Source organism: Neolamprologus brichardi, chromosome 13, assembly GCF_056152115.1.
Source record: "Neolamprologus brichardi isolate AB-2024 chromosome 13, ASM5615211v1, whole genome shotgun sequence".
In the NCBI taxonomy this organism is placed as follows: Eukaryota; Metazoa; Chordata; class Actinopteri; order Cichliformes; family Cichlidae; genus Neolamprologus; species Neolamprologus brichardi.
Genome location: NC_142116.1, coordinates 28,850,743 through 28,861,411, shown reverse-complemented (window position 1 = coordinate 28,861,411; position 10,669 = coordinate 28,850,743). Strand labels below are relative to the sequence as shown.

The following is a 10,669-nucleotide window of genomic DNA, read 5'->3' as shown; positions in this document are numbered from 1 at the left end:
TCATGAGAGTTATCTGCGTTCTGCTACACCTAGTGTCTCAGAGCCGCCTGACCCAAGTGACAAATCTGATCTCTTTGCCATTCCTAAAATCTACCATGACAGACCCAATGACGGTTTCATGCTTTTCAGAATTTTCAAGACACTTTTATTAACAGTTGCTGGAATACACAGCTACAGCTGCAGCTTTCCAGTTCGCAGCTCACTCTCAGACAACAACAACGCCATGACAGGACCCAGTTTAAACGTTAAAACTGGCGAGGCGTGATTAATACACACTGTTTCCATGCTTTTATTTGATGGCTTAGTAAAAGAAACCCTTTTCTCAATTATTATTATTATTGGTGAATTTACACGTGAGGAAGTTTAAAACCAGTGGGCACCATTTCTTTTGTATGCAGGAACTGCCACCTGTGAGAGGAGCTGGAAAAACCAGTGTGAGCCACAGAAGCACCACCTTCATATTTGAGGACAACAAACAGGGATCATCATCATCTCTGTGCTCTAAACGACGGCATATTCATGAATGATTCCTCATCCTGAAATGCATTTCTTCATCCTACTTATTTACACAGTGACTCAATTCTTACAGTTAATTGAAAAATAATTTGCCTGTGGTGTGAAAACCATCTGCAGAGGTGAAAAACATCAAAAGAATAAAACTACTGACTCTAATATGAAGCTCCTTTATCTCATGTAGTGCCTGCCCTGCAACCGCCATGGCTCCAAGGCACAATCTAGCTAATGTCTTTAGAAAGAAGAGTCATAAATTTATATAAAGATCATTTATTTATGTATGTGAAACGATAAGGACGGCAGACAATAGATCTAATAGAGACAGGTATGAGCTCCATTCAGCTTTCCCTCATCCAAGTCACAGTAATCTGAGGTTAATAATCAACTAATAACCAAACAAGTGCAGGAGTTAAAACACTGTTGAGCGGGTCCATAGTACCTAAAATTAAGTATTTCCCAAAATCAAGTGTTAAATCATCATTCAGTTTGTTCAGTACTGCGCTGTGACTAACTGCAAAATCCACCAACAGTACACGCAGGTGCAGTTAAACGGCTCCTTCGTGGGATTTACGCTGTTTGTGAACACGTGAAGACTAATGAAGAATTTCTGTGAATTAAAAATGCCCTGAACTTGATGCTTGAAATATTACAGTGTCCTTCTTCTTCTTCCACCGATCCAATTCAGGGTCACGCAGGGATTGGAGGGTATCCCAAGTTTGTGGAGTGCGGGAGGAAGTCTGAGAGAACCCCTGGAAGCCCAGAAAGAACGAACAAACCCCAAACAGAGCCCCCTGCTGGCTGGTGATTCAAACACAAGAGACAGAGCTCACAGTCACACCACCCCCACAAAATATTCTAGCATTTTTATCTAGTGTTTTAGCACTAGCATGCAAGGGTGGTGGTTCTGTGACATAGACAGAGCAACACGATGTGGTCTTTTTCGTGCTGTAAGAGACATCCTGCACTATTTTAAGTGAATCTATCCATCCATCCATCTTCATCCGCTTTATCCGGGGCCGGGTCGCGGGGGCAGCAGCCTAAGCAAAGAGGCCCAGACCTCCCTCTCCCCAGCCACCTCCTCCAGCTCATCCGGGGGAACACCAAGGCGTTCCCAGGCCAGCCGAGAGATATAATCTCTCCAGCGTGTCCTGGGTCTGCCCCGGGGCCTCCTCCCGGTGGGACATGCCTGGAACACCTCACCCAGGAGGCGCCCAGGGGGCATCCTTGTCAGATGCCCAAACCACCTCAGCTGGGTCCTTTCGATGTGGAGCAGCAGCGGCTCTACTCTGAGCCCCTCCCGGATAGCCGAACTTCTCACCCTATCTCTAAGGGAGATGCCAGCCACCCTTCGGAGGAAGCTCATTTCCGCCGCTTGTATCCGCGATCTCGTCCTTTCGGTCACTACCCACAGCTCGTGGCCATAGGTGAGGGTAGGGACTTAAGGGATTTTAAGTGAATCTCCATTTTGAAATTGTCACTGCAGTACTCAGACCGGAGGAATTACCTCAATCCATTATTTAAAACCAACTACTGAAACCTGATCAGAAATCAGTTCAAGTTGTGCAACAAATTTAAAGGAATGAATCAAAAACATTTAAAGCAGCAGATCAACAGTAAAATGCACACTGTAGTGTTGCACACTGATGTGGCAGTGATACCTGAAGTAAACGGTGTGCATAATTACACGCTGCCTTCAAAACACTCTGATCACGGCACAGGTCCTCGTTACAGGTGCACTCTGAAACTCGAGTCAGAGAGTTACTTAGATGCTGCTCTGGCCCACTCTCTTTCTGTAAGCATCCCAGCCCGACTTCCTGTACAACTCTGCAGCTTCCACCCTATCAGAGGCTGCCAAAATGCCTCGTCCCACGATGATGACATCAGAGGCTTTGCTGTAGACAACTTCCTCTGGAGTGGTGTACTGCTGGCCCAGCAAATCTCCTGTAAGGGGGGAGGGAGACCGAGAGAAGGGAAAATAGGTTTAGAGGAGACTGATACAGACTTTGGGAGATCAGCAATAGCAGGGGCAGCACCAGTTTCATGTACTATAGCACCACCCTGTGTTAGAAATGAGTCATGGCACCATAAAGCAGAGTGCAAGGCTGCATGAGGTGCAGTTTGGCCTGAACTTTATAAAAACCTCGAACGAGTTAACACAACTCTCTGAATCTCCTGTTGGGACATGTGTGATCCTCGGGTTACAACAACAAGGGATGTAACACTGAGTGTATCCATGTATCTTCAGTAGGGTGGATTTCATATAGACACTGCATTCACAACTCACTTCGTAGTTCTTTTAGTATGATGAATATAAGTGAAGAAAATGATGATAAACAAAGAAACGTCAGCTCAAAGTTCAGTGAAAGCTGTCACACTTACCTCCAGCCTGCATCTGCACCCCGGGGGTCATGTGGATGAACTCTGGCCTCTCTGTGAGCTTAGTGCCACAGATAAACCCAATCACAAAGTCCGAGTGCTCCTCTGCCATTTGTACCTATGAAAACACAAAACAGCTGTAAACTGAAAAGAACACAAAGCACATGTAAACAAATTTAGAAGAAGAGCACACAGAAATGAGCTCACCACAGCCTTCGTGTATTCACCAGTAGCCAGAGATCCCTGGGAGCTCATCTGAGCTATGAGCAAACAGCCTCGGGCCAGAGGCTTCCCTACAGCGCTCAGACCTTTCACCACTCCCGGCCCCGGCACTGCGTGGGCATTCACTATGTGGGACCACGATGAAATCTGGTACAAACCACCTGGAGAAAAGACAAGATCACAGCGTTCGACTACTTTGGAGACATTTTTAAGTTACTTTGAATTTACACGACCAAAAGAACGTGAAACCGTCTCACCCTCATACTGATGCTTGACTGTGTTCCCGATGTCAGCGAACTTGCGATCTTCAAAGATAAGAAAGTTGTGCTTTTCTGCCAAGGCCTGCATTTTCTGAATAAAGGCTAATGTGTAGTCCTGTTAACACATATGGAAAAAAAAACTAAACATCAGTTTGTTTGTTGCATGTACAGATTTGAGGTTTTAGTTGATCCTGCTGTACCTGGAGGATGTCTACATGGGTCTTCAGCATGCAGATCTTTGGACCGAGCGACTCGGCCAGCTGGAGCAGCTCCTCGCTGCTGGTTACATCAGCAGACACACAAAGATTGGACCGTTTGTCCTCCATAATCTTCAGCAGCTTTGATGATAGAGGATGAATGTCTGCAGACAACAGAAAGAACAGAAAATGAGAAAAGAAAAGAGCAAGAGCAGTCCACAGCATGTGTGTGGAGCTCAATGAAAACACCACCAGTCTCTGCTTTGACATGAAATAACTAAATAATTTAAGTTCTACATACTTGGTAACTTGGCTCTTTCTGAATAACTGAGCTCCAGCTTCTGTTCCACACACAGCTTCTTGCTGGCTGGAGAGTCTGTGCCATTCTTGGGCCTGAGAGTGAGTCAAGGTGACAGTTTCACCGATTTTTTGTTTCTAGATTGTAGCGTAATGCAAGCAAACACACCAGCTACACTGGGGGGAAAATTCTGGAGAGTTGTACCTGAAAGTGTTGTTGTCCCGGATGAACTCGAGGACACTCTGGGCGTCGATGGGTTCGGCTGCCTGCAGCACACGGAGCAGCTGAGATATGGAGATGACGGGATGGAGCTTGATTCCCTTTGATGCCAACATCTCCACGCCACCTTGCTCTCTGTCCATTAGTACAACTGCATCCGTCACCTTGAATAAAAACATGTCAGAGGTCATTCTTGTGTACTGCTGCTCTTGATGACATCAGTACAGCGTAACTATGATATTATTATCTTTACTGTAACGTTAGACTCTGGACCTTCAGTCCCTCTTTGTAGAGCACTTCAGCAGTCTCCAGGATGCTGGTGCCGCTGGTCACCGTGTCCTCAATGATCAGGCATGTGTCCCCCTGACGGAACGACCCCTCCACCAGCCGTTTGGTTCCTGAAGCAGAGTTACAGAAGGCAAATACTGAAGGACAAACTTACAGTAATTCTCAAACTATGAACTATTAACCAACAATATAGCATGCTAGATGAAGCACGCACTTTCCTGCTTTGCATTTTGTTTTTAAGGTTTGGTTTACGCAGGTTCTGCACCATTGAACTGGGATTTCAAACAGTTTAATGTCTGCCTACACTGGACACCTGTGTATTCATGCACACCTCAGTGGGGGTACTGCCCGAGGCTTCAGCTTTTTCAAACATCTGGACAGCAAGTTTAATCAGAGCCTGTAGTGGCAGCATTTTTTATTCTTTTGAAAACCTGATCAGCTGAGAGCGGCTCACCATAGTCCTTGGCCTCCTTCCGCCTGATGAGCATGGGCAGTTCATGTTGTGAGCAGATGATTGTGGCCAAAGGCAAGGCTGTGTAAGGAACCCCACACACAGAGTCGAACTGCAGACCCTCTTCCTGCACTCGCTGGTAGATGAGATTTGCCACCTGGAAGTAAAAAACAGTAGTTTGGGTCTGTTGTCAGAAAAAAAGATCAGAGTTTAGAGTGATGTGTTGCAGATGATGAACTTCTAATAAAATGTTAATTAAAAAGCTGATACAGCTGTTTAAAGCTGAATGGTTTGAAACGCTCATCCTTATCTTGTCCTGAGTGACCTGAAGAGCTTCAGAAAGCTGCAGATTCCTGTAACGATTATTGAGGCTGGAGTGAGAGATTAGCTGGTGAGAGGTCCAGTTTTATCTGTTTTAACTGCTATTTTCCGTGAAAGGAGTTGATCCCTGAAACTCAGTCATTGTGTCTGCTACATTACTGTGAAATAAACCACGTGAGTATGAATATTACACAGGAACTGACGAGTGCCTACACAGATACTGCATCCAGCAGACGTTTCATGTGTCCGGTATCGCTTTAAGCTGTTCTGTTCTGCAGTCACGAAGATAGCACGTGTTACCTGGTTCATGAGCGCGGGGTGGGACACGAGCACCCTCAGGTCGATATAAATGGGTGTCATCAGGCCGCTCTTCAGCTTGTATTCCCCGAACTTCACTCCGTTCACGTCGTGGAGCTTCAGGATTAAACTATCAATTGAAGCGCCGTCCATTCTTTTCGTATCTACGAGCTTCCGCTGGACTTTCACTCGTCCTCAAAACTTGCTCGTCCAGTTCGCGGTACCGCAGTTACGGTAACACAAACACTTCCGCTAAACCTTTCAGAATAAAAGCGTCAATGTCCGTTTTAAGAGCGTTTAATGTTTACAGATCAAATGTCGCGTAGCTCAGTGAAGAAACGTGAAGAAGCCCGGTAGAAAGAATCGTTGTTTGTGAAAGTTCAAAAATGAAGACTCGAATAAATAACGTTGCGACAGGCTGCGGTCCAGCCTCTTAGCTGTGATAGGCTCCAGCACATCCAGAAGATGTATGGATGAGAAAAGTACGCCCTAACCGGAACTAAATACCCGCGTCAGCGGTACAGCCCTTCAAAATAAAAGCACCGACCTCAGTTGTATATGTTTACAAAATGTGTGCACGTTTTCAAAATGTACAATTTATATTTGCATTTCAAGTTATCGAAATAATTTACTCAACACATCTGTGGGTTTTACAGTAAAAAGAAAAAAGACTAGGATTTTATGTTTTTTGTGTGATTTCTGATCAGTTGCATTAATACAGTATGTCAATGAAAAAACAACTAAATTCAGACACATGAGGTTGAGCTATAAAGAATGATACCAAGCATGGCAGGGAAACAATAAAATAAAACAATTTAAAGGTGAAATACAAATGTAAAATCAAAAATGGCCAGTTATGTTTTGGACCTCAGAGGGTTGACTCAGCAAATCATGAAAGATTAGGTTTAACTGGTTTTTGTTCATGACAGTGCAGATTTCTGACATGGTGTATAAATTTACGCATGTAACAATTTGATTTTTTTCTAACAAAAAGTATGAAACGCAAGTGAGAGGTTATGAATCTCTCCCTCTCTTTTGTTGTGTGTGTGTGTGTGTGTGTGTGTGTGTGTGTGTGTGTGTGTGAGACAGAGAGAAAGAGAGAAATGGTGTTTAACAAATCAGATCACATCCAATACCACTTTGTAGCAATGGAGACCACAGAGGAAAGAAGTATCAAGAATGGTGAACGGTGGAAAGCTCCATACTGTTCTCATGAAAATGTCTCAAAGAGAAAACTGACAGAGGTCATAAAACTGGTTTCACAAGGCGCAATGTTAGCCGGAGACAACAAACTGCTGGCAAATTTACCCTAATGTGATATTAGCCACAATGTTTTTAATTAGATGACAGTTTAAAGCCAAGGATGGAACTTTCTTGAAATCTGAACCAAAGGCCACCGGTGTGCTTGTCCCCTCTCTGCTCTCACTCATAAGCCCCTTTCAACAAACGTATGAAACCTGTGCAGCACTAGGAAGGTAGCCTCAGAGTATGTCATTTCCTCGTTTTACTTTCAATCATGGTCATCGAGTCTCTGACAATAAGAAAATGTGTTTACATCATTTTTATAGATCCCATAAATAATTGTGGCTATATTACAGAACAGCACACAGAACAACATACTAATTTGTAAAGAAAACAATTTTCACTAGCAGTCAAAAACTAATGTGTACATTTTAAAGAGTGAGAAAACAAAATTTGTGTTCACGTTTGCAGTTTTGTTTTGTTATACAATATTTGAAATAAAAAACAAACAAAACACTACATTTTCAGAAATATTTGTTGGTGTTTTCTTGTTCGTTTGTTTGGGTTTTTTGTACTACTTGAACACTAAAGTGGCCCTCCATTGAGATGAGAGTGCCAGCAGTGGCCCACAGCTCATTTAAGTTTGACACCCCTGTGTTAGACTAAATGGCAACGAAAAAGTTGTTCAAAAGAGCAACTGTCATAATATGGAAATGTGTAACTTTGAAATAGTAAAGTAGAATTTAGATAAAGTCATTATGATCTAGGACTGTAACATGCAAAAAATGAGCAAATGAGAATATAAGACAAAATTCATGCCAGAAAAAGTCACTAGTGTTATGTCATATTACGACATCCCAAACACAACCTACAGTAACGGAAAAAAGAAAGTGCTCCTGCAGTGTACCTTCAGCAGCAACTTCATTATGCAGGAATTGTAGTCCTCTCTTCTTTACAGCGTTGCTTAATTTCATTAAGGTTTGTGCAACTCTTTAAAAAAATCAGGAATATTATTTTGAACATACAGTGACTTCTGAATCACTAGTCATTCAAACGATATATCATAAGAAAAAGCAGAATTTGTTATAACATGATCATGCAATGTGAACACACTGATTGCTGGAATAATTCATCACTGGTGATTATTGTTAAGGGCTCTGCTTGACAGTTGACAAAGTGTTGTCATTTGTTCAGATACAACTAAACTGTGCTCCCATATTTGTTTTAGTCTTTCTTCCTTAGTCATACTTCTTCGGTGTTTTTCTAACTGTGATGTTATGAACTTTAATATTTACCACATTAACTGAGGCCTGTAGCGTCTGAAATGTAGCTCTTAAATTATTGACTGACCTTGAGGTGAATATGCTGGGGCATCCACAGAGAAGATAAGTAACTGTCTGAAATGTTTTCCACTTGTAAATAATTTTTCTGACATTAGAATAATGAACTCCAAATTGTGTGGAAATGACCTCATGAACCTTCCCAGACTGATGGGATAAGCAATTTCCTTGGTGCTGATGTCTTTCCTGCCAAAACGTCTGCTTGTATAGAGGTGCTCACAGTTGCTGATCAATAAATAAAATACATTTGATTAGTATGACTGCAAAACGTTTTTCTGAAAGACGAATACTAAACAACAGCCTCTCAAAATGCATTAATACCTGGTCCTGAGCTTGAATCTGCAGCAACCCTTCTTAGCTGCCATACTGCTGCAGGTCTTCAGACTTCTAGCATCTTCTTACTTTCTTGTAGCAGCTGTGACTACATTATTTTCTCAGTGATTATTAAGTATCCTGATTCTGTTTCTCATTCTTACACGTTATGCAGAAATGGGCACCTGGAAGCCATAAATGTAGCCATAGCTGACTTTAATTGTGACTCCACTTTTGTGACATTTGGTTGAACAGCTTCTAGCATCAGAAAAAAAAAAAAAAAGAAATATTCAAAGAATTAAAAATAAAATCCTAAAGTGTAGCATACCAGAGCACAGCAACATTCATGAGAGCTTATGTACTTCATGTGGTGAACACTGTGTGATGCATAAATATGCCAAAATTTGTTCTTGTAGTTGTATTTATTTTAAGAACTTACTCTGTAGAGCCAAAATCACCATGTGCACTCCATAATGATGGTGCTGTAGATTTTCCTTAGTAAAAGTAGAGTCAATGACAGGACTGCTGTGGATAAAAAGGGCGACATCTGATAAGTTGGATTACAGTTGAAGGATATGTGTATTCTTTTCTTTCCTATTCGCATTTCTCTATGTTTATGCTTCTAAACAAGAAGCACAGTGAATTGTACTTGTTGTTTCGTTCAATGAACGTACAGTACTGATAACACACAATAACAAAGAGCAAACTGTGAATATGTTCCCAGAATGCAAATATGATTTGAGATCTCTCATCTAAACAGTGCTTTATTAACCAAGCCAAGATGGATTAGCTAACATTCCTTCCACGCCTGTGCTACTATTGGCAAAACTGTAGCTCTCTGATTGCAAGCGATGTTCATTTGCATCGGACACATTTTCGAAATGAGATTCCCTTGGTGATGGATGGGCTCACTCTTCCTGCTGTTTAAACAGTCTGACTAAAGACTTGTGGGGATGTGTTCCCAACTCCACACAATTCATATATCCCCCATCCACTTTGTACCTGGAAATGGGATATGTCACTTTGGTGGATCAATGCTGTTTGCCCACACTGTATCATGTTGCAAATTTACTTCACAATGCTGAAAGTGAATAGACTTATTTCCCTAATAATCTTCTTTTAAAGACCCATCTGGTCTGATGCTATGTGGATGACTCAGATCAATATGATTGAGATTTTAAAATATGCCTGTATCTTTAGCATCTGTCCTTTGCTGAAAAATTATAATGACTAAAACCGCTCAAATTCATGATTCATGTTGCTATTTGGAAAAAACCTTATGGGCTATGAGTGGAAATATTAGTGCCATTGCTGATTTTCTGCTGAGCACTGGTCTTATAAATTGCCAGGCAGTTCTCCTGCAGAGAAGAAGGAAACCTTGACCCAGAAATAATGACAAAATATTCATTTAGTTCCTCATGTGCTACACTCCTAAATCCACAATGGGATATTTTTCAGTTGCAAGTAAGAGTGCTGTGATAAAAAAAAAAATCTGTCTCACTAAAACTGTGTAAAAACTATTAGAAACAGCTTTTTTAAAAAACAAAGTAAAAGTGTTTGGAGTGAATAAAATCCACATGTTATAACTATTATTTATTAGAAGGTTATATCATGTTTATTGTTATACATTTAACTGAAGACATGGTTACTTTTTTTGCATTCTTACAGTAGCATTAAGCTACACACAGTTAAAAACAAACAAACAAAAATGTAATCTTTCCACATAGTTATTGTTTTCTCACCACACAGAGCCTCTTGTCCACTCAGTCTGTGATATAATTGCTTTAGGATAAAGATAAAGATGCACTGTATGTGGCAAACACAGTATGACTCACATCCCCACAAAGATGCCCAAATGGAGGGCAGTGGGGGACAATCAGGAAGTTCATTTGAAGTAGATAAACATTTCTCTAATTAGCATTGTAGTGCTGAATTAGTTTAGATACATAGTGTCAAATGCATAATATTAATCACACACACAAAAGAGAGAGAGAGACCGAAAATGCGAAAGTACTAACCAAACCTTTATCAAAGCTATTCTAATGTGTTTCCCCCTTAAAATGTCTTAATTTACATTATCTCCATTATGGGACTGTATAAAGATATTTAGGTCCCCACAACATGTTTAATACCTAGACCACACACAAGCACACAAAGGACACATCTTGTAACCTCTTAAGTCACTGTTCATTTGCCAAATAGGTGAAATTATCATATAAAGCTGTAGCATGATCCTAGCCCTAATAATGAACAGGTCATTGGGGATGTTGTGGATGTAAAGATGTTCAATTATCTTAATTCATTTAGCATTTGCTTTTGTTTGTTTTTTCTGT

At 41.3% G+C, this 10,669-nt stretch overlaps 1 protein-coding gene across 1 annotated transcript; it reads right to left on the bottom strand.

The window, feature by feature from the left end:
- Window positions 1–1,964: 1,964 nt before the first annotated feature.
- Window positions 1,965–5,923, bottom strand: LOC148100025 (uridine 5'-monophosphate synthase-like). The gene is made up of 10 exons (XM_087850417.1): window positions 5,446–5,923; window positions 4,828–4,981; window positions 4,359–4,483; window positions 4,071–4,249; window positions 3,870–3,961; window positions 3,572–3,732; window positions 3,369–3,486; window positions 3,097–3,272; window positions 2,893–3,007; window positions 1,965–2,454 (listed from the first exon to the last, which is right to left on the bottom strand). Exons 1-10 carry the CDS (start codon window positions 5,593–5,595, stop codon window positions 2,276–2,278), a joined length of 1,449 nt encoding a protein of 482 aa, XP_087706543.1. The 5' UTR covers window positions 5,596–5,923; the 3' UTR covers window positions 1,965–2,275.
- Between the last annotated feature and the right edge of the window lie 4,746 nt (window positions 5,924–10,669).